This window comes from Ochotona princeps, chromosome 1 (genome assembly GCF_030435755.1).
Source record: "Ochotona princeps isolate mOchPri1 chromosome 1, mOchPri1.hap1, whole genome shotgun sequence".
NCBI lineage: Eukaryota > Metazoa > Chordata > Mammalia > Lagomorpha > Ochotonidae > Ochotona > Ochotona princeps.
Window position 1 is genome coordinate 78,288,026 of NC_080832.1, and position 23,996 is coordinate 78,312,021.

The 23,996-nt window shown below is 38.7% G+C and overlaps 1 protein-coding gene across 5 annotated transcripts in view; it reads left to right on the forward strand.

Annotated features, from left to right (window-relative positions):
- The window catches only part of LCA5 (lebercilin LCA5), an 83,708-nt gene that overhangs the window by 34,836 nt on the left and 24,876 nt on the right, over positions 1-23,996 (forward strand). For 3 of the 5 annotated variants that reach the window (XM_058661192.1, XM_058661183.1, XM_004580443.2), the window contains 2 exons: positions 16,258-16,495; positions 21,424-21,953. In XM_058661192.1, the coding sequence (XP_058517175.1) occupies positions 16,297-16,495; positions 21,424-21,953 (729 nt within the window). In that variant the 5' untranslated portion in view covers positions 16,258-16,296. Of the gene's footprint in view, positions 1-7,889; positions 8,064-16,257; positions 16,496-21,423; positions 21,954-23,996 lie in introns of those variants that run through there. The other 2 variants (XM_058661212.1, XM_058661203.1) reach the window with 2 other exon arrangements.

A 23,996-nucleotide genomic window follows, 5' to 3' on the forward strand; every position in this document is an offset into this window, starting at 1 on the left:
TAGCCACTAGGCTATCATGCTGGGCCCTCAACTTCTTTTCTCAATCCTATTTAGTAGAGGCCAGAATCATGAAGATGATCGAAGCTGGGAGCAATAAATGGCTGTGCAGCTAGCTCTGGTGGAGAGGGCAAAAGTATCTTCTTAAACGAATAGCCAGGGGCTAGGGTTGAGGAACTGGCATTGGCTTAGCTCTTGTTCAGCGTGTCAGCTCTGCAGCCGGTGCCTCCAAGGTTACAGTGTTCTCCAAGCTTATCAACTGTGCCTCCCCTGGCAGTGCTCAGTTTTGCTTAGGTACACTCTGTCACTGAGAAACAGGAACTTTTCCCTTAGGCCTCTTAGCACCATGTCTCTGTAGCTTCCTCCTGGTGGCAAATTTTGAGACATAAATTGCAACCCCTTAGAGAACATCACAGTTTGGTGCAGTATCCACAATATCAAGACAGTAGAAAAACTCTACTCAACATCTTCCAACAAAAAGTGGCAAGAGGAAGACTGGAGACACTTTTCAAGCTTATTATTATTACTTTTTAAAGAAGTATATATGAAAAAAAGAACTATATATGTATCTGTAAGGGTGTGAGGGAGAAAAAAGAGAATGAGAAAGGGGAGAGAGAAACCTTCTACCTAGTGGTTCATTCCCCAGATGGCCACAAAGGCAAAGGCTGGGTCAGGCTGAAGCCACGCACCAGGATCCTCACCAGGGCTTCCACATGGGCACAGGGACCCCAACACTTGGATCATCTTTTGTTTTTCCCAGGGCATTAGCAGGAAGGAGCTTAATGTGGAATGGAGCAACCTGGATACAAGCCGGTTCCCATAAGAATGTCTGGATCACTGGCTGTGGCTTAAGCTCTTAAAGCCACAACCCCAGCCCTCAAATTGATTTTTATTCCAAAAACTGTATTGTTAAATTTGTATTATCTGAGAAAGGAAAGGTTTTTAAGTCACCCAACTATCATGGTTTCACCAAGAATTTTGAGTAATGTCATAACCACATAGAATTAGTGTTCACCTGGACTCTGTCCCCGATAGTTCATTTGGGTGTTAAGAGTAGGGCCAAGGCATATGACACTATTACCCTGTTCTTTTCACCTTACTATCTGGTGCAAATGTCTTGACTTCAGTGTCATTGGCTTGTCTTGTGTTGTTGATATATATATATATATATATATATATATATATATATATATATATATATGTGTATATATATATATATATATATATTAAATATCAGGAAATTTTACTTCTCTGAAATGTCATTGCTATAAATAGGAGATAATGAAAATTCACAGGGTAAAACAATTTTAGCCGGAAATGATAGTTTTAAAAGACTGTGAGCAAAAGTCCACCCTCTTGTTTTCTCAAAAACTGGTTAGCAGATGTTAGCAAAGTGCTAATGACTACCAAGCTGTGGTATTCTCTTCCTGAATGCAGAAAGATTTGAAGTTACTGTATTTAATACTAGGTTTAAATACTAATGTATTTAATACAGATCACTAAAATAATTTCAAGTATTACTGGTGTTAAGAGACCCAACTTTTGGGCATCTATTTTACATATGTTTTACAATTTTTGTCATTTTCTGTTGTATTATGTAGGCTATCCATGTTTTACATGACCTAATACCGTTTCTTATGTTTGTTTACTGAAAGGGATCTTCAAATAATATTTTTTACATTTGTATTTTCTTTCGGACTTCTATTTCTTAAATTATTTTGCTATTTATTTCCTCATCCAAACAAAATTTTCAGGTGCTGAGATCAAAGAGTATTTGAATTTTTCATGGCATAAGAACATTGTCATTTTACAAAAACTAAAAGAGGGAAGAGGGACTAGAACAGGGAAAAAGTGAATATGTTAATTATTCTGTTAATCTAAGATTTCAGTCATTTTAAAGGATTGAGGGTGGGGATCACCTGAGAAATAAGACATGCATCATTTAAACGGATTAAAGTTCAGATCACTGCAAAGCAGCTTGTTTTTCATCCATCACCATGGATACAAAGGGATGGCTGAAGTGCAGAAATCTGACATCACAAGCAAGCCCAAACAGGTCTAGAGCAAAGCCTTAACAACCACTGCAGCCTCACAAAGGACTCACAGGGAAGCCCTGAAGAAAGGGGAGGAAGGAGAAAAGGGTTGTTAAGATGAGTCAGAAGTTCAGCGGGGAGGATTAAATGCTGGGGAGACTGAGAAGCTGGGGACTTCAGCAGCAGTTGGTCCTGACCTTTCAATAACCTTCTTAGCCAGAAATAGAACCAGAGGGAGACTGAGATAGAAGGCATATCAGATCCTCTGCTAGTGAGGCGGCAGTTCCGTAGATTTCCCTGGCTTCCACTACTTTTTACTCAGGCTTTCATTCTAAGTATTTCTAAATCATTGTTAATATTAAAACATATAAAAATAATGTCCTGGGGTTCTTATGCGCCTGTGTTACCTAACCTTAAAAATCATCCCCCAAGGAAGCCGAATACTCTAAATGACACCTTGAACCAATCAAAGGAATAGCTGTATGCTCAAAGTGACAGCGACTGATACATGGGCTCTAAGAAAGATGGCCGTTTTTGGTGTTTCCTTCTGATTTGTGGATAGTTACAAATTCTACTTTTAATTTTCAACATTTTATTAACTCAAAGATTTGCACCTACTCTCAGCTTACTCTATGGAATAAAAAGAGACACATCACTAACACAAGCTTCCGAGGTGTACTCAGATTAACAACAGGTTCTTTGGGGAAGGCTTTGATGTACAGTACAGTTTCTGTGGTGTCAATATTTTTACCATAGCTGACTTCAAGTTATTAGCCTATCAGTGTGATGTCCTTGCAGAATCTCTGAGAAGGTGACAGCCAGCTAGCCAGTGGTAACTCCTTCACATCAGTGACTGTGCCCTGGCCACTGGGTAGCCAAGGCACTAACACTGAGTTGGGATGTGGAGCATGTCACCTGGCCTGGTTCCCTCATATGATGATGGGGTTAGAACTGGGCTTCACGTTTGGCTGTTAAAATTCTAGCTCATTTGCTCTAGCAGTTGGAGAGAAGAGTTTTCGCAGCCACTTATGATCGGGGTTTTGTGGGGATACTGAGTGGGTAGGTTTCTGCCTTCTCATATCTTCACGTTTTCATGACAGTCCTGAATTGATGATCATGGTTTACATCAGGCACTGTATGAGAAAAAGCATCCATACATACTACTAAAGAAGAAAAACAGCATCAGAAAATCACTTGAGTAATTGATCTTATAGGTGTGCTCAGGTTCATTAAGCTTGCAATCCCGGGGCTGGCTTTGTGGCACAGTAGGTTAAGACGCCACCTGTCAGACCTAGATCTCATTTCAGAGTGCAGGTTCAAGTTCTGGCTGCTCTGCTTCTGATCCACACCCTGTTATTGTTCCTCGAGATCCTGGAAAAGCAGAAGATGGCATACGTAATTGGGTCCTTGACAACCACCTGGGAAAGCTGAATGAAGTTCCTAGTTCCTGGCTTCTGGAGAGTGAACTAGGAGATAGGAAATCTTTTCCTCTGTGTGTCTTTCTCCTGTCATTCTGCCTTTGAACTAACCAAATCTTCAAATCCTCCACAAACCTCATGATCCTATTAAAGTAGAAATCTGACTCCAAACTCTTTACTAATGTCTGGACAGTAACTGTACTTAGAATGGACCTTTCTTGATTAGTTTTTAAGCTAAATATCTGTTGAAAGAGGCAGCCATGCCTGAGTGAAAAAGGAAAGGAAGAGAAAGGCCAGACAAGGGTGTCCTAATTGTAACTTTGAACAAAACACTTAGTTAACATTTTCCATCCTATTTCACTTGTGACAAAGATCCTGTATCAAATAAGGATGAAAGGGAATGTGTAAGATTCTAATCTCAAGGCCAGAAAGGCCAGAAATGAAGGTACTTAATATAAGCTGATCTAGACCTTATTTTCTTGCCTATGTTATTGGTCCCTTTGAAATTTTAAAGGCGTTAGATGATTTTTTGCTTGTAGTTTTGTTTTGCATGATACACTAAGGTAACTTCTAAAATGAAGACTCAATCATTAATTACTACCTATATCTATTTAAGACATTTAGCCTTGGCTTCCTTTTCAGCCATATATTTGACCATTTGTTCCAGGGTTCCCTCCCTCTACAGTCCCAGTAGGCCTTCCGCCATCATGTCTTAATAAATGCTTTGCTCTGCCTTTCAAGTGCCTGAGTGTATGCTGATCTATTTATTTCTACTTTATATATCTTGCCACTTCTGATTAACTGTCAGATAATTTATATAAACTCTAATTCAAAAAGTATATTTTGGGGGATGAATATCTGAGCAAGATACAGGCTGAATTAGGGGTCCCTTCCTCAAGTCCCCTTGTCACCCCATACATGCCCTTGCAATCACCCTGTTAAATAGCATCTAATTTCTGTTTTGTTTATTAGACAATGGTCAGCTGGAGGATCAGACTTCATTTTTCATTTCTGACTTCTCCAAGCATACCAAATAGGTACTAAATATATATTTAGTGAATGAACAAAAATCTCTAAGAGATTTTCCACTGCAAGTCTGATATGCCATTTTCCTGTCTAGACTACAGAAATGGATACTTCAACATGCTGTAACAAAGTCGTAAGCATTTCTTAGTATATTTATTGAAAACTAAAAATATAGATACAAATCTTAAACACAATATCCAACAATTAGTTTCAGTAAATATATGATTATCAAGAAGATCATTTTGATATTATGTTTTTCAAAGTAAATGATATGACTACAAATGGAATTTCTACGGTTTCCCTTAATGCCACTGATGTTACTTTGGAAACAGAATTTGATCCATAGGCAGATTTACCTAAAGATAAAAATCTGAATAAAATCTAGAATAAAGTCTGAAAAAATACTTAAAACTTGCTTAAATCAACAGTTCTTTTTATAAAAAATAGATGTAGAAGTCCCTGAAATTAAAATAAAATCTGTGAAGTTCACATTTAAGATTTACCCCACTGATTATGAAATTATAAAATTATTCCTAAACATCATTGATTGTATTTGTTTCCCAACTAACAAAATAATTAACATGTAAATTTCATCAAGTATTCAAAAACTGCATTTTAAAAATACAGTTATAATTAAAGGATGTTAGGTTTTTATACTGCAAAGGCAAATAACAGATTAAACTAGCTTTTATAAGAGCAGTTTACTTTCTAGATGTCCAATTAAACTGTTCAACAAGCCTAAATTAAGTTTTCCTAAGGCATTCATTTCTTTTAGACAACTAATATGTTAGCTACTATTTAGATAATCATTATGTGTTATTAACTTATTATTTATCAGGAACATACTGACAAAAATTTTCAAGCAATATGGACATCAGAGAGTTAGATTAAGATTGCTGGACTGTTATTTTATACATATACAAAGCATATATAATTATGAAAGGGCTTTCCTTTTTTCAAGAATGGCACAGACAACTGAATTTTGGCTAAGCCTAATCTTGTGTTCTTTCTGAAATATTTATTGTGTGTCCTCCTTTCAAATTTAGTCATGGTAATTTTGGTATTGTCTACAGTTGGAAAAACTACCTATTACTCTGTTAATTTTACGAAGTTAATCTATCATTCAGGTTTTCCCAACAGAAAAATGCAAGAACTCTTAGTTGTAAACATTTTCAGGAATATTTTAGTATTATCTATATAATTGCCACATAGCATTTAAACGGGGTAATCAATGTGCTACAGAAAATGAACATTCAGTTAGCAAGTCAGTAAACCTTTAGCTATTATAATACTAATGGAAGCCTATGGACATTAAAAATAAAACTCCAAAGCACTTAATGATCACTGAAAGAATTACATCATGAATATTAAGTCTAATAGAAATAAGAAGCCTTGTTCCTACTAACTGCTATTTCATGAAGCAGCAATATAACAACACAGTTTTGTTTCCTGTTTTTCTTCCTGAAAGGCAGAATCCTATGTAGTATATAGTGAAATGAAGTGGCAAATTGTACATTAGAGAATTCTAGTCCAATTAAAAATTGTTTACATCAAAAAATGTAACATCATTGTAAAAGCTTTTGAAATTGTTATACTTAAGCCTAATCTTAAAATGCAATTAAAGAAACTAGTTTTTATTTCTGTGTATAAATTCTTTCAATCTTTCTTCAAGGTCAAATAAGGTTACTATTATTTTTGAATACCTGTGAATAAAACTATCATGAAACAATCTTAAAGATATATTACACAGTTTCTTTTTTCTGAGACTGCATCTTTTAAATATTTTCTTTCTCAATAGTAGAAATAACATGTAGGTAAAGCATGCTCATTTTACATTTTAGATGTGAAATCTGGAATTTAGCAGCTCTGGTGTTGTACCACGATGTTTTCATTTAGTATCTTAGTACAGACTATTTTAACATCTCTCAGTCTGTTGCCTCAAATATGAACAATGGCTAACAATATCTGTCTAGAATCATGAATGAAGACTGAATTAGAGACCCCTTACTGGCACATTCGGAGCTCTGAGTGAGCCCTAACTTATTCCTAGCTGTCCTTGAGTGTCATTAATCCCTATTTGATTTGGATGTGAGGCCTTTCTTTGTCCACGGGAATAGAGCATGTTTCTTGCCTCTTCCTAGCAAATCTGTTAAAAAGCCATCAATGGAAATGTTTTTTAAACGACATAGTATTAAGTCTGAGTCAATAATAACCAGTGTGCTATTTTAGCCAAGAGTCTGAGCTGAACTAAAACTGCCGAAAGTACTTCAGTGCAGCTTGAGGATTTCACATCTTATTTTCAGACAACTGCCATTTACCGCAGGTTTACTGCACATGCAGAAATTTACATTTAATTACAAAATTGTTTATGTCAGTTAGTCTGCAAAGCGAAGTACAATATATTGACAGGATAAAATGAAAGCTCTGAGATGGTGCAAAGTGGAGAGACCAGATCAAGCGGCACACAGGAGTGGTCCTATCTCCTTGTTAGAAGACTGGCCGGAACGCATTATCGTCCCTGCGAATGGAAGTCAACCAAGCAAGAAATAAACAATGGAGAGGAGAAAGAACGGAAGAGGACAGTGTTACACTGTTTTGAAAACCATACGGCTCAGTGGTTTAAAACCCTTCTGGAAAACAGCATTTTTTAAAAAGTCTTCTGTAATTCTTGCAACCGTTTAATGCATCGTTCCCCACCCCCGCCCCTCCCAAGGAGAAAAACGTTACAGCTCGGGATGGGCATGCACGTTAGAACGTTTACTTTTAATAAAGTAATTCATGTGTAAACGTGCTTGACTAGCTTTTCCACCCCCAAACCCGTTTCAAAACCTGAAAATCACTTTCAGGGCAAACTCACGGCGCGTTCGTGATTCACGAGGGCCAGGGACATCGAGGCTGGGCACTTAATGCACCAAACCCACATCCTCCTGAAAACGAAAAGCACCGAGGAAGACGGGCCACTCGTTCACAATTCCTTTATGAATTATAACCAAGCCATCCACAAAGAAAAGTGTTCAGTGTTTTTAATGACGGAGTTCCAAATTTCATAATTCATCTCACAAAGTCCCTTTCCGCGTGCGGCCCGCATCCTCTCCCCACCCTCCAGGGTCGAGGCCACCGCGGCGCGTAGCCCACCGCCCGGCTCCGCGGAGACTTCCTGACTCGACGGCGCCTCTACAACCGGAGAAGCCGACCAATGGCCGCCCTTGCACGCGTTCGTTGTCCCGCCTCCCAGTTCCACTGAAGCCAACAGAAAGGGCCATCTGCAGGCGAAAGCCAATGGGAACTCGAGGAGAAGCATGATTGGCTGCAGGTGCCTCGCAGTGCAGTCTGGGCCTCCACCTCCGTTACCCTGGAGTCGAGGTCGCCTCTGCCACCCCGGAGGCGCCGTCCCCGCCCCTGCCTCATCCCTGGGTTCAAACTTCCCGTCCCCCGGCAACTCAGCGGCCGCCCCACAGCCTCCGCAGCCTCCGCAGGAGCCCGGCACCCGTTCCGGGGCGGCCGGACGCCGAACCCCCGGCGGGGATTTCGGTGCGGGGAGGGAAGGCAAGGAGGCGGAACGCAGCGTCGGCTCTGCTGCGGAGCGGGGGTGGGTTTTAGGGTGGGCGTGGAGACTGCGGGGATGCTGGGGTTGGCTGAGGTGGAAGCGCTGGGGTGTGCTAGCGGTGGGGCCTTCGCGGGTGGGAAAGCTGCGAGTTCTGAGAGGGATTAAGGATGGGGAGGATTTGCGCGCGAGGCAGCGTGAGAAAGAAGGTCCTGGAAAATTGGGGAGCTCGGCAGCTGGGAGGGGGTTCGGGAGCAGGGCAGGCTGATTGGCTGAAAGGGATCTGGGGCGTTGAGGGAGTTAGCAAAAGGTCTTGCTAATTTGGGATTGGAAAGACAGCCCAGTGCACGGGGATCCACAGGTTAATAGTAATTCAAAACCAATATGCAACCCTGGAGGTCTGGGTGGAAAAGGAGGAACTCGGCCAAGGTAGGGGCGACAGGGTTTTTGTAGCTCTGAGGTACTAGGTTTATTTTCTTAGGCTGTATTGTGCTTAGCGTGGAAAGACACAGTTGGCCAGACACATTTCACACATGCCCCAGGGGTGACAAAGCTAGTACAGATAGTAAAAAAGGGGGGGCATCTTGGCGTGAGTGAGTTGCAGTGGGTACCCAAATTCTTGATGGTTTCTCATTTGCCCACCTGGGCGGAGTGTTTAATTCCGAGGTAGATTCCTGACCCACTTCACCTGGACTGAAGCCCCTCTGTTTCTGTTCGCTTTGTGACCTTGCACAGCTTAATATCAGTAGCACCAGCATCATTTTAAAATAGTGGGACTAGGCTCAGATTTATTGTGAGAATTTTAAGATGTTTGAGCTTGTGTTTAGGTGAATGAAATGATTGGATGGTTTTAGTTAAAGTGCGTTCCTGGTCAGGATTTGGTTTGTGAGAACTATTCACTGGATGGTGTGCATTAGTGATTTTGTTAATATTTTCTATCATGACCTATCCGCAAAGCCTAAAAATGGCTTTGGCTCCTTTCCCTAGCAAAGCGGACTTGCATATCTGTTAATCTGAAAGATTTTTTTTCAGGTGGCATGATGGAGGGACTTCTTTCTCCTTGTCCTTGTCTCTCTTTCTTTTCCATTGTCGTTATTTTCTTTCCAGCAGCAGTTCTGTATTTGAGTTTTGTTTTACTGTTTTAAGTATTTCACTTTGTGATTTTTTTTTAGTGTGTTTGTTATTAGGCTTATCCAAACACAATAGGAGGTAGTAATTTAAATTCACTAAGTTGACAGTGCATCATTTCAAGTAAAAACATTAACTGATGATGTAGGAGAAGAGACTTTTTGTCAAAGTCACTTTATTCTGTGAAAAGCATCATGGGATTCTAATAGAAGCCCATTACAAGAAGGATACCGCTCCCTTTCCTGGTTCTTGTCCTGTCATTCTCCGGCTCCTCTGTGGGATCCTTTTCCTCTGCCCACCATTGAATTAGTGTCAATTCTCTTATTTTAGTCATGTGAGTTTTCATTCCATATCCTTTTTAAAAAAATATTTTATTTTTATTACAAAGTCAGGTATACAGAGAAGAGGAAAGACAGAGGAAGATCTTCTGTACAATAATTCACTCCCCAAGTGACAGCAACGGCTGGTGCTGTGCCATTTCAATGCCAGGAGCCAGGAACTTCCTCTAGGTCTCCCACACGGGTGCAGGGTCCCAAATCCTTGGGCTGTTCTCAACTGCCTTCCCAGGCCACAAACAGGGAGCTGGATGACAGGTGGGGCCGCCGGGATTAGAACCGGCGTCCATATGGGATCCCGGGCATTCAGGGTGAGGACTTTAGCCACTATGCCACCGCACCAGGCCCTACACCATATTCTTTTACTGGCTGAATATACCTTCACCTTTGCTTCTGTCATCTATTATTAAGATAGTCCCAATTTTTAATCTCTGCTGTAGAATTAACACCAAGATTGTCATTTTTTAAAAGATTTGTTAATTTTTATTGGAAAGTCAGATATACAGAGAAGAGGAGAGACAGAGCGGAAGATCTTCCGTCCAGTGATTCACCCCTCCAGTGGCCACGACTGGAACTGAGCTGATCCAAAGCCAAGAGCCAGGAGCTTCTTCCTGGTCTCCCACACAGGTCGCAAGGCTTTGGGCATCCTTGACTGCTTTCCCAGGCCACAAGCAGGGAGCTGGATGGGAAATGGGGCTGCCAGGATTAGAACTGGCAGTAATTTCATGTAATGTCCCCTGCACATCCAAATTAAGTATGTCTGATGTTATTGTCTTTTCCTTCCAAACCTGTCTGAATTACATGGTACTCTAACAACCGGTAGTGCAAGCTCCAATATTTAGAAATCAATACATTTTTCTAGCTTTTAACAGTCTATATTTAATTTGTTTCCACGTCTGGTTTATCCTACTTAGTGAAGATTGTGGGAATGAGTTCTGTAACTCTGATTATACTATCTTAGCTCAAACCACTAGCAGAAGCTTCCAGACCAACTCTTGTTCTTCCTCTAGTTTTATCGTCCTCCAGTTCTTATTTTATGTGGATCTTCGTGATTGCCAGTTCTGATCATCTTAACCTTTTTTTTAATGTGACATGAAGATTCTTAATGTGATTGTCTCTTACATCTGAACCAGTCACACTATTACCTTATCACAATTCCCCAGCCAATGCAGTCATTGTAAACCAGCATTGTTCAGGAGAAATACGTATGTGCCATGTACGTATTTTTTCCTGCAGCCATATGAGAAAATAGAAATAGATGAGGTAGTCTTAATAATGTATTTAATTTAACCTATATATCTACAATAGTGTTTCAATGTGTATCTAATATAGAATATTATTAAATATAGTTTGTTTTTTATGTGCTAAATTTTAAAAATCACACACATATGTATGTATGTATGTATATATATTCTGCAAAAAAATCTGTGGAATATGCATACCATAAGAAATTCCATGGGATCCAAACTTTTTGCATTAAAATAAACCTTTTAATTTCATTTTTTTTCCCACCGAAATTTCAAAGTCCCCCTGTATTTTACACTGAGAACATAACTCGGTCTGAGGAGCCACATTTCAGGTGCTTGGTGACCACTGTGCAGGTGGCACCTTGGCAGCTCTTTGCATTCTGGTGGTGTACCACACGTGTGCTGCTGCTGCTTACTCAGATTTGTTCCTTATCAGCTACTTTCTTTTACAGTCCCATTTACCACTTCTGTGAAGCATACAGGCACACACATACAACCAACATGTTCCTGCCTAATGGCTGCTAAACCTCAAGACTCAGTTCAGGCATGGTTCTCCCTGGGAACCCTCAGGAACTCCCCAGTGCCCTCTCATCTAGTTCTGAGTTTACTTAGCCTCCTGGACTGTTCTCAGTGCTACACTGGGTTGTATTCCTTTTCTTCTGCTCACTTGTTGTTTCTTAAGGTAGGAAATCAGTTGTACCTTAACTTAGTTTTGTATGTCCAGCTCCATCCATAGTTCAGAACCTGGTGTTAGCAGGTATAGAATACTTGTTGAAAGAACGAATAATTGAATGTGATGTTTTCTTCTGACAGGTGAATATACTGTGCTTAAGATGCTTTCACTTGACCCATTCTTTTAAAATATGTTTTTTAAAACTATGCATTTTTATAATCTGATCAGAAAAAATTATATTTAATATCCCAAAATGGTTTAAAAAGTTTATTTTTAGCCACATTAAAAATTGACTTATTTGAAAAACACAATGGGAGGGAGAGAAGGAGAAGCAGGAAGAGCTTCATCTTCTTGTTCGTTCCCCAGGTGGCTGAAGTGGCCAGTATCCAGCAACTCCATCGGGGTCTCCCACATGGCTAGCAGAATTCTAAATACTTGGGCCATCCTCCACTGCCCTTCCAAGCACGTTAGCAGGAAAGAGGAAGGAGGATTGGAAGCAGAGCACTTAAAGGCGCCTTGATATGGGATACCACTGTCCCAAGTGGAGACTCAAATTACTGCACGAGGTTACAGCTCCCTATAGTTTCACTCTGACAGGTTCTGAGCAAATACGTATAGTAAAAGACAAAAATCTTCAGAAGTACTCAGGAGCATTTAAATACAGGAGTGGAAAATAGAGTTTTTGTTTCTTAATCTGACCTTTGTAATAAAGAGGCAGTTGAAGTTTTACTGTATCAATGTAATTTTTTATAATCACATCTATAATATTTGTTTTCCTTTTTGGGGAGAGCAAACTCATCATTTATATTTTAGTTTATTTCATTTCAATTGCCTGCTTGTCTATTGTAGGTATTTGAGATAATCTGGCAGCTGCTTCTGTATGAAGAAGCTAAGCACAGGGATGTGTGAGGAAGTTGACATGTCTTTTATTTTATGCAGTTTTCCTTTTAAGAGTCTTCTTTAGAGTCACATTAATCAGATGATTATATTAAGTACAGTGGCCTCTACAAAGTGCACTTACTTGCTGACTCAGCTGTAACTGCACATTAAGACCTTATTCTAGCCCCAAAAGGTCTTGGGATAATCTTTCTGCTCTCTTATGGGTAACCTATACTGACACATTTTATTTAAGGAGTTTATTTTTGGAAGAAAAATGACAGTTATTTACATTTGATAGTTTCTAACATTGCCATAGTAGCATTCTTGGCCATTTGAAGAAAATAAACAATTCTTAGCAGCTGAAATTGGGTAGGACTTAAAATTTTCTTTTTTGCTTTTATGTTTTTCTCTTTAAAAATTCTATTGTTTAGAAAAGGCAGTGAGAGACACAGAGAGAAAGAGACAGAGACTGACAGGTCCCATCTGCTGGTTCACTCCCTAAATACTGAGATAGGTGGAGTTGTGCCATGACAAAGCCAGGCACTGGAAACTGAATCCTAGCTGTCCAGATGGGTGGGAAAGACTTAATTATTTGAGTCACTGCTGTTGCCTAGTGTGCGCATATTAGCAGGGAGGTCGAGTTTGGAGCAGAACCAGGACTCGAATTCACACACTCTGATATGGGAAATAGAATGTCCCAAGGACCTGCCTTAACCTCTCTTCCAGATGCCTACCCCTTGTTATTTTTTTATTATTGTTGAGAGAGTGCTAGCAGAATATATACTCTGTCTCCTCGACATACAGATAGGGGAAATAGATGTGCTATTGTTAATGTGTTCATTATTAGTGATAGTGAATCAAATTAATCAACAAATTAATTTAATCAATTGAATTTATACATGGAATAAAAATTGTGATTTTCTAAATGTTGGCGTAGCTAAGATAATGAAAAATTGTGTTTACTTAATCTTATGATTAACTTGTATTAGTCAAATGGAACTCATTTGTATGGTGTTAGGTGAAATTTGTTTTCTCTGAAGCTTTATTCATTCCATTTATTTATTGTTCAGGAAAAGTATTCCAATTTTATGATGGCAGTGACTCTGAGTGAGACTTTTTGGTTTGCTGATTTTTCCCTTTTGAAATTTTAGAGATTTAAGTGTGCCTCATGCAGTTATTTTGAAAATAGGGGAGTTAGCATTTGTTTTAAAACGAAGAGGCAAATTTTCATCAGAATAATCATTTATTCCTTGACTCATTCATGAATAATGTGGCAGTGATGCATTAGATAAATAGGATTTCTGTTCTCATGGGTCTTATGTTTAGTAGGAATAATAAGACATTAAAAAGAATGTTTCTCAGGTCCATGAAAATAAAATGTGACCATATAGCGACTGAGCTCATTTTTAAGCATTGTTGGAGCATTTTCGAGATGATGTTTATGTTGAGAGTGGGCAGAAGGGACAGAGTCATCTTTGTGAAGTTCTAGGTAGAGGGGGCAGCAAATACAAAAGCTGTACTTTTGGAGACATGGATACCCTAGTTTTCCTGATGAGATAAGGATAGAGAAGCAGAGTGAAGTGTTAGGGTAGGTCTTGAACACTTCTGCAAGTCGTAATGAATCTGAAAGCCGGTTGTAGTGTGTTTCGCAGGGAAGTAGTGCTATCTGATCTTTCTTTTGAGTTGTCTTTTTTGATGTCTGTGTGAAGCAAGCAAGAATGAAAGCCTCCCATTAGGAGGCTGTTAGGGATGTCAGAATGAAAACAGGTGGTAGCTTGAGTTAGGGCAGTAGCAATGGAGATGGTGTTAAATGGTTAGATTTGGAATATATTTTGAAAATTAGTCTAGTTAGGTTTTACAGATGATTTGGCTTTGGGATGTGAAGGAAGAAAAAATTTAGGATCATCCTTAAGTTTGTGACCTGAGACATTTAGCAGATGGAGGCACATTTCATGAAATTAGATAAGAAGCAACGGAAGTGGATAGGGAAAAGCTGATAATTTGGTTTTGGACATGTAAGTCTGAAATGATTTCTAGCTATCTGAATGGACTTCTGAATAGTGAGGTGGATATAGATCTGGAGAGCAGAATATGAGAGGTATGTATCAAATCACCTAAGTAGATAGTGCAGGTCAAGACAGAAAAGACCAGCATCATTTGCCTTCTGTGTCCTGACATGCAGAACCCAGGAAGAGGAAGTAGGTTTTTGAAAGGAGACTGGGACTTGAGAGCCAAGAAGTTAGTAAGAAAACCAAAAAAGCACATAGCTGTGGCAATGAAGTAAGAATGTTTAGGTCTTCTTGAGCACTGCTGTGAGGTCGAACAGGAATGGGATAGGAAATTGATGACCAGATTTAAGGAGATACACATCATTGGTGATCTTGAAAAAAGCTTTCAGTGGTGTGCTCTGAATGAACAGGTAAAGAGTGCTGGTTCACATGAGAAGTGTGGAACAGAGGTGGTGGTAACATTGCAGGTGACAGATTATTCATTTTTTATATTTGAAAAATCTGTATAGAGAAATTGTGTTGTGGGTACAGTACACTTGGAATCAAGTGTCAGACTCATGAGAGCCTCTTTATTGAAAGGAATGATCTGGTAGAGGGGTGGCAGTTGTAGGAGCACCCTCTCTGACTTGCAGAGTATGGGAAAGAAAGCAGGGGAAAGGCTTTGCTTTAAAAAGGATTGGAAATACTTTTTGAGTCTTAGCAAGGCTCGGGTGCAAAGTTATGGAATAGATACAGGTGTAAGTAATGGCTTGGACAAGGCAGTTCTCATCTGTTGTTATTGATGTGGAATAGACCACTCAAATAAGAGTTTGAAGCAGTAATAAGGGTTTAAAGTAGTAATAAGGGTCGAAAGTAGAACACCAGGCTATGAACCAGTGCAGATATGAGATGCCAGCATTGCAGTTGAGAGCTTTGCCAGTCTGCTAAGCCACAACAGTGGCCCCTAGAACTAATTTCTTTTTTCAAATAGGATTTATTTATTTTTTATTTGAAAGACAGATTTATACAAAGGAGAAACAAAGGGGAAGATCTTGCATCTGCAGTTTAGTCCCCAAATGAACGCAACACAGATTTGAAACCAGGTGTCCAGGAGTTTCTTCTGGGTTGGAAGTGGAGCAGCTGGGGCAAAAACCAATGCCCTAATGTGATGCCAGTGCTTGTAGATCGATTAGCCATTCCGCTGGCTCCATGCTTAGCAGGGTTTTTCTTTATCACCACTACCACTTGTTTCCCCCACTCCCCCGAGGGGAAAAAAAAAACCTAAAAAAAGAAAAACACTGACAATTTTGTGACAGTTTTATCATTATTGCTCTGTTAAAATTCAGCATTGAGTTTAGGTTTCAGAGAGTTAAATAAAGACAATTGTATTTCAGGCAGTTTGCATGTCGTCTAGGCTATGTATCTCTCTTTTCTCCATATACTATAAATAACTTACGTGTGAAAACAGAAATAAATTGAGTTTAACCTCTTTTTAATATTGCAAGCTAGCCACAAGCATTTGGCACAATGGTTAAGATTCTACTGAGTATTCTCATATCAGAGCTGGGTGTAAGTCTTGGATACGATTTTGATTTTAGCTTTCTGCTAAGGCACGCCCTGGAAGGCCCTGGTCATCACTGTGGGAGACCTTCACTGAGTTGGGCTTTCTGGCTCAGCCTGGCCCAGCCTCAGCCTTGGAGGCATTTGGGGAGTGATGGAGCAGAAGGCGGTCTCTATCTCTGTCTCCCTTACTTTCAGAAAAATGGAAGTATAAAGATAAATCGGTTTTTTTTCTTTTAAAGCTGTGTTTTTTACTCTTAGTATTTTTAATTGTAAATAATACAGAACTTATTTCAAGACTACATGCTGACTCTCCTTTCCCCTTCCTTATTTATAGGGAATAAAGCTTGTCTTTTGGTTGTTAGTGGGAATTGCAGACTACTAGTTTGTCCTAGAGACGACTATGAAAATGCCCTTCATTATTTTCAGGAATCTGTGATGTGTGAATAGAGACCATTTTTGAAAAGAATGGAGGAAAAAGCAGAAAGTCCTGATACTGATCAAGAAACAAAGGCAGGCAAACACCATTACTCTTATTATTCATCTGAATTTGGAACTACACCACAGTCTTCTGGCAGGTCATCACCAGTTAGTGTTTCTTCACCGGCAAGTATTAGGGAGGAAAGTCTTAAAAAACAAATTTCAAATAGCCAAGTGCATCAGCAAGGTAAGTGTTCTTTAAACAAGTTCAGTAGACAAAACTACTTTGAGTGTTTAATGAAAAATGCATAAATATAAATGCTCTGCTTATGATATTTGCTATATTCAATCATACAATATATAGAAAAGGCAACAGTTAAGGCTTCATTTTCTTTTCTTCCTAAATGCTTGTCTTAATGTTTGTAAAGTACTATAAAGGTAAAACCCATGGAAAATATTTGGACTTTTCTATACCTTTGTTTTTTAAAAAAGTACTAAAAGTCATTGATATAAAGTGCTTTAGGGGACTTTTTAAAAATACATTAAGTAAGACTATTTAGCCTAGGTAACAAAATGCACACAGCAAAGTTAGGATTGAACGTAGCAATGGAAATCATTGCTTGGAACCACCAGCCTAATTGTTTTTATTAAAGATTTGTTACAGCGATAAAACTGGGTTAATCATTAGAAATAATTTTTGTTATCAAAGTGTTGTCAATCTGGAACTAGGTGTTGACTTGTATTTGACTATGTGGTACTCTGCAAACCTCTTCTTCCCTCAATGAATCTATGTTTAAGAAAACCCCATTGTACCTTGTAATAAAATGTGAAGAATAGTATAGAAAAATAAGATAAATGAGGTAGTTGGAGTATGTGTTAATAAATACAGCACGGTTATAACATCAGTCACTTAAAATGGTTAGAGACTGCATAGATTGCCAGGACATTGTAAAACTGGAAGCCGAAAGGAAAACAGGACCTGCGTCATGATTGTGTCTATATAATAACACTTTGCATCCTCTGTAAATACAGTCTACTGAGTTCGGGGAATTGTCAGTCATTGAAACTGTGTTTTTTATTTGAAAGGCATATTTACAGAGAGAAGGAGGGGCAGAAAGATAAGGTCTTCTATCTGCTGGTTCGCTGCCTAAATGGCTGCAACGGTAAGAGCTAAGAAACTGGGAGCCTCTTCTGGGTCTCTCACATGGATGCAGGGCCATCTTCTACTGCCTTCCCAGTCCATAGGCAGAGAGTGGTGTTGGAAATGAACCAGCTGGGACACAAACTGGTGCACGTATGGGGTGCCTGCACCACTGGACAGAGGATTGGCCAGTTGAAGCACAATGCTGGTCCCTGTCATTAATCTTGCTGAATAATTAAGAACAGGTGAATATATTTTTGTATTAAATCCTAGAAAATGTGTATTGGTCCCAAGAAATCATTTGCATACTTAGGATATTATTGATGAGGAATACTTTTTTTTAATTATTTATTATTTTTAATTCATTAATTACATTGTATTATGTGACACAGTTTCATAGGTACTTGGGTTCTCCCCACCCCTCCCCAAACCCTCCCACCATGGTGGATTCCTCCACCTTGTTGCATAACCACAGCTCAAGTTCAGTTGAGATTCTCCCATTGCAAGCATATACCAAACATAGAGTCCAGCATCTTATTGTCCAGTCAAGTTCAACGGCTTCTTAGGTATACCCTTTCTGGTCTGAAGACAGAGCCAGCAGAGTATCATCCCAGTCAATTAAAAGCTCCAACATACCATCAGCAACAATTTACATCATTATGGAATTAATTGACATAGTAATGAGTAACCAATATGTTAAAAGTAAATGCGAGTTCCTAGCCACCTTCTGTGACCACCTCATTGACATTTCAATTTTAGTTTATACACAACATATAACATACATAACATAACATGTTATACATAACATCATATCATCTTAAATTAAGGCAAACATGTGGTATTTAACCTTTTGGGATTGGCTCATTTCCCTTAGCATTATGGTTTCCAGTTTGGCCCATTTGGCCACAAAGAACTGCATTTTGTTTTTTTTAATAGCTGAGTAGTATTCCATGGAGTAGATGAACCATAGCTTTCTTATCCAATCCTCTGTTGATGGGCATTTTGGCTGCTTCCATGTTTTTGCAATTACTGATCGTGCTGCTATGAACATAGGAGTGCATGTTGATTTCTCATAAAACAAGTGTTCTGGATATATTCCTAGGAGTGCTATTGCTGGATCATACGGTATGTTGATTTTGAGTTGTTTGAATATTCTCCATACTAATTTCCATAGAGGCTGTACCAGCCTGCAGCCCCACCAGCAGTGGAGTAAGGTCCCTTTTCCCCGCAACCTCGCCAACAAGTGTCGTTGGTGCTTTTATTCATGTGGGCCAGTCTTACTGGCGTTAGGTGGCACCTCATTGATGTTTTAATTTGGATTTCCCTTATTGCCAGGGAACTTGAGCATTTTTCATATGTTTATTTGCCATTTGGGTTTGTTCCTTTGTGAAGTGTTTGCCCATTTCCCGTGTCCATTTCTTGAGTGGCTTGTTTGTTTTGACATTTTGGCTGTTTTGTAGCTCTTTGTATATTCTGGAGATTAGCCCTCTATCACCTATGTGGTGCGCGAAGATCTTCTCCCGTTCTGTGGGTTGCCTTTTTACTTTGTTGATTGTTTCTCTAGCTGTACAGAAGCTTCTTAGTTTGATGAGGTCCCAATTGTTTATTTTGGTCTCGATTTCTACTGAGGAATATTTTTAAGTTTTTCCTTTCTTCTCCAGAAGCAGTTTTGAGGCCACTCAGTTAAAGTGTGAGACTTTTTAAACCTTACCTTATTTGAGAAGATGATTGAGAAGTTGTGGAAAATATGTTCATCACCAACCAGAAAATTCTGTTGTCTCTACACTAGCTAGCACTGTCTCCAGCTTAAAACTGTCTTTTAAATTAAAATCTGTGATAATTTGTCTACTTTTTTTAGACCAAAGAACAGGAAGGAATGGATACCTTTCTCTAGGTATAACTTACAGTGTAGCCTAAAGCAAAGAAAAAGCAATATGAATAAAGTAACTTCTTAAACACTCAAATTTGTGGATTTGTGTGTTTGATGGCATATTCTTATCCTGTCTTGAATTTTCAACTTTTAAAAAAATATTCTGTCAGAACATACATAAATAATGATAAAATTTAATGACAATTTTGGTTGCATGTGTTTGACTCTTACCCCATTTCTTATTTTACCAGTAACCTCACTGTACCTTGATTTTCATGTTAAATACATAGTTTATTTTTATTACTTTTTAAAATGAGTCATATTTTTGGTGTTATTAAAATTAAAGATATTATCCATAGTGCCTAATAAGCTTAAAACTTCTTAATACAGTTAGCATTATCTTTATCTTAATAGTTTAAAAAACTATTTAAAAAACAAAATATAACAAGGTTGGGAAATATTTTTCGGTTCAGTTACTGATTTGTTTTATAGTCAAACTAAGAATATACTAAAAATAAATCTTAAGATTTTAATATGTGAAAAATTTGGATGTAAAAGCCCACTTATACCTCATGCAACAATTGAAATAAAGTATTAGCAAAAATTTTATCCTGATTCTTATTTAGGCTTTGAGTTTTCAAAAACAAATGAGAATTTGCATGGGGTCTTATTTTTACACATAAAAATTAGAGATTTGGAACAATTGAGACCTTTATATGTTGTTTTTATATGTAAAGTTTCTTTCATTTTAAGAACTGAGTATATATTCTAAAGTAAATTTAGATAACAAAATTGTATTAATTCAATATTGAGGAACAAAAGAAAACTCAGATAATAAACACTCCAAACTTAAAATTACATCTCAAAGAAATGGTGAGCAGTGGAAATATAATTCAAGTCATATATGTAAGCTATAAATGTAATTTTATCTTTTCTAATCATATTACAAAATAGGTGAAACTGGTTATAATATATTTTATTTAACTTTTTAAATCCAACATATTCAAATATAAGTCTATTTCAGATTTTATGGAAAGAGTCAAAAGCTAAATATTTTGATGCAAAAATTTTTGGAATCCGTTTTTCATAATCTATTCCCATGAAGTTTTTTGAAGACCATGTGTATCATTTGTACATACATTAGATAAAATATTTTGCAGATTTTTTTTAAGGTTTATTTATTTTTATTGAAAAGTCAGATACACAGAGAGGAAGATCTTCTGTCTGTTGGTTCATTCCCCAAGTGGCTGCAGCGGCCGGAGCTGAGCTGATTGAGAGCCAGGAGCTTCTTCCTGGTCTCCCACATGGGTGCAGGGTCCCCAGACTTTGGGCTGTCCTTAACTGCTTTTCTAGGCCACTAGCAGGGAGTTGGATGGGAAATGGGACTGCCAGGACCAGAACTGGCACCCGTATGGGATCCTGGCATTTGTAAGGCGAGGACTTTAACCACTAAGCTATTGCACAAGGCCCAATATTTTGCAGTTTTAAACATTTTTAGTTGAGCCGGAGAGAGAACGCCTAGATAGTTGGTGGTTCACTTCTCAGATGCCTGCAGTGGACCCAGGCAGAGACCAAGTTGGAAGCTAGCATTTAATTCAGGCCTCCTATTTGGGATAGAGGAACCCATTACTTGAGCCATCACTTCTGCTTCCCAAGGTCTGTTATTAGCAGGATGTTCAAGTCAGGAGCCAGGATCACCTATGTGAATATCTTAGCTGGTGTCCTAAGCACTGGACTAAATAGCTTGATGTATCCTTCCATACACTTTATTTTGAACTGGGTGCTCAAAATCTAGTTTGTAGTTCCCTAGTTACAAAACCTATCTAAATTTAAACTATGCACATTCCAAATTTTACGTAGCCCTCTGTGGTTAGTATAACTTTAAAAAGCCAATTAGATATTCCCTTGTTTCCCTTTTTTGCTATTTTTTTCATGTATTCAAACATTTATAGAGATAGAATTCTAAATCTTTTCTCCTTCAAAATTGCTTTCTAGGAAATAATTCCTTCTATAAAACTGTATAAGATTAAGGTGTAAAAAAATATATGTACTTTACATGAAGAAATGAGTAAAGAAAGTTGTAGGCCCTCTTGATTGGCACAAATAAACAATACCATATTTTTGTACAGCTTTTACTTTACCTTATCACTGTTTCTTTTTTTAGCCTGTATAAAACCAAGCCCTAAGGGTCTACCAAACAGAAAGGGAGCGCGAGTCGGATTTCGCTCCCAAAGCCTCAACAGAGAGCCAGTTCGGAAAGATCCTGACCTTGTTACAAAACGGGTGCTTTCTGCCAGACTGCTAAAAATCAATGAGTTACAGAATGAAGTAACTGAACTTCAGGTCAGGTTGGCCGAGCTGCTGAAAGAAAACAAGACTTTGAAAAGGCTTCAGTATAGACAAGAGAAAGCCCTGAATAAGTTTGAAGATACAGAAAATCAAATCTCACAGCTTATTATTCGTCATAACAATGAGATTACATCATTGAAAGAACGCTTGAGAAAGTCTCAGGAGAAAGAGCGAGCAACTGAGAAAAGAGTGAAAGATACAGAAGGTGAGCTAGTTAGGACAAAATTTTCGTTAGAGAAACTGAAAAAGATCTCTGAAGCTAGACACCTACCTGAACGAGATGATTTGGCAAAGAAACTAGTTTCGGCAGAGTTAAAGTTAGATGACACCGAGAGAAGAATTAAGGTAAGATTTCTACAGTTTCTGCTTGTGCTGTAGAGTTGTTTCTTGCTGGATATGTGGTACACTTTAAGTTACTTGATGAAGTTTGGCATTTGCTTGGAAATGAAAATTAGTGTTATCTTTCTAAGAGGTTAGGGAAAATTGCAGATTATGTTTTTAAGAGCAATATGGGAAAGAATGTTATGAAGTTTACAAGTTGATGGATTAGTATTTAATTTAGTGGATCTTAGTCATTTGGGGGAAGTATTCTGTTTTTAAAAATGATTTATTTATTTTGATTAGAAAAATTTACAAAGAAAAATGCAGAGAAAAATCTTCTAGCCATTGGTTCACTCGCCAGATGGTTGCAGCAGCCAGAACTGAGCTGATTTGAAGCCAGGAGTGGAGCTTCTTCCTGGTCTCTCGCATGGGTACAGGAGCCCAAGATTTTGGGCCATCCTTAACTGCTTTCCCTGGCCGCTAGCAGGGAGCTGGATGGAAAGTTCACCAGGATATGAACTGGTGCCCATATGGGATGCTGCACTTGGAGGTGGAGGATTAGCCAATTGAGCCATCATGCCAGCCTCAATATTTTTATTCTTTAATGTTCATTTCTCTAAAGTTGAAAATGATGCTGTGATAGTCCTAGTTTATAAAAGTGAAGTTTTGAGGCCATTGTGCAGGAAAGGCAACACAAGCAAGGCTTTCTACTTTTATTTCTTTGTACAATGTGTGAAAGACTAATTATCATACATATTTGGAGGCGGGGTATGCCCCTATTCCTCAGATAAAATCTTATATGAGGGTGGATGGGATAATACTGAGAACAGAGTAGATATTTTAAAAGTATTTCTTTTCTAAATAGGAAAAATGTACATAAGGAACTTGTGTTAGATGCCATCATCTGCTGGCTTCCAGGGTGTCCCTTAGCAAGAAATGACAGATGAGGCAGGACTTGGCTCTGCCAGTTTATAAATAATGGTATATGACTCTCTCTGTGTGTGTTTGTGTGTGTATGTAAAAGAGAGAACATGAAATCACAGTGCAGATATACACATCTATATACCTATATACTGCATATCACTATCTTTTTTTAAAGATGTATTTTTTGTTAGAAAGTTGGATTTACATAGAGAAGGAGAGACAGAAAGATCCTCCATTCACTGGTTCACTCCCCAAGTAGCCACAATGGCTAGAATTGAGCTGATTAGTCGACAGGAGCCAGGAGCTTCTTCCGGGTCTCCCACATGGGTTGCAGGGTCCCAAGGATTTAGTCTGTCCTCAACCTAGTTTCCCAGGCCACAAGCAGGGAGCTGGAAGGGAAGTGGAGCAGCTGGGATACAAACTGGTGCCTGTATGGAATCCAGGTGCATGCAAGACTAGGACTTTAGCCACTAGGCTACTACATCAGGCTCCATTTTACTATCTTATAAAGACATTTTATTTATTGGAAAGGCAGAGTGACACAGAGAGAGAGGTAGAAATCTTCTATTCCCTGGTTCGCTCCGCAAATGACCACAAAGGCCAAGCTGGCTAGGCTGAAACCATGAACCTGTAATTACACAGTGATTCCATCTGAGTTGTCTGCCTGGATATCAAGAGCCCAAGCTCTTGTGCCATCTTCTGTTGTTCTTTAAGGCATATTAGCAGGGAGCTGATTGGAAGCATAGAAGCTGCGACTCAAACCAACAGTCTGATCTGGGAACCTGGAATTGCAGGTGACTTAACCCTCTGTCTCACAATACTGACCATGGCATGAAAGGATTTGGCAGGTGCGGGGGATAAAAGAAAGAAAAGTTGCAATAAATGTGTGAGTTCAGAGTTGTAGCTTTTTGCTGTATTTTGGTTTTAGCCTCCTTAGTTAGCTTTAACATTGTGTAGAATGATTCCTGTCAGGCAATACAGGTGTTAACATTTTAGCTACTCTAGGTCCTTTGGGTTTCCATATAAATTTTGAAATAACATTGTTTATAAATGCCTTTCTTCCATTTGATAAGAATTTCATGCACTTAGGTCAGTTGTAGAGAACTGATGTATTTATCATATTATTTTCCAGTTCTTGAATGT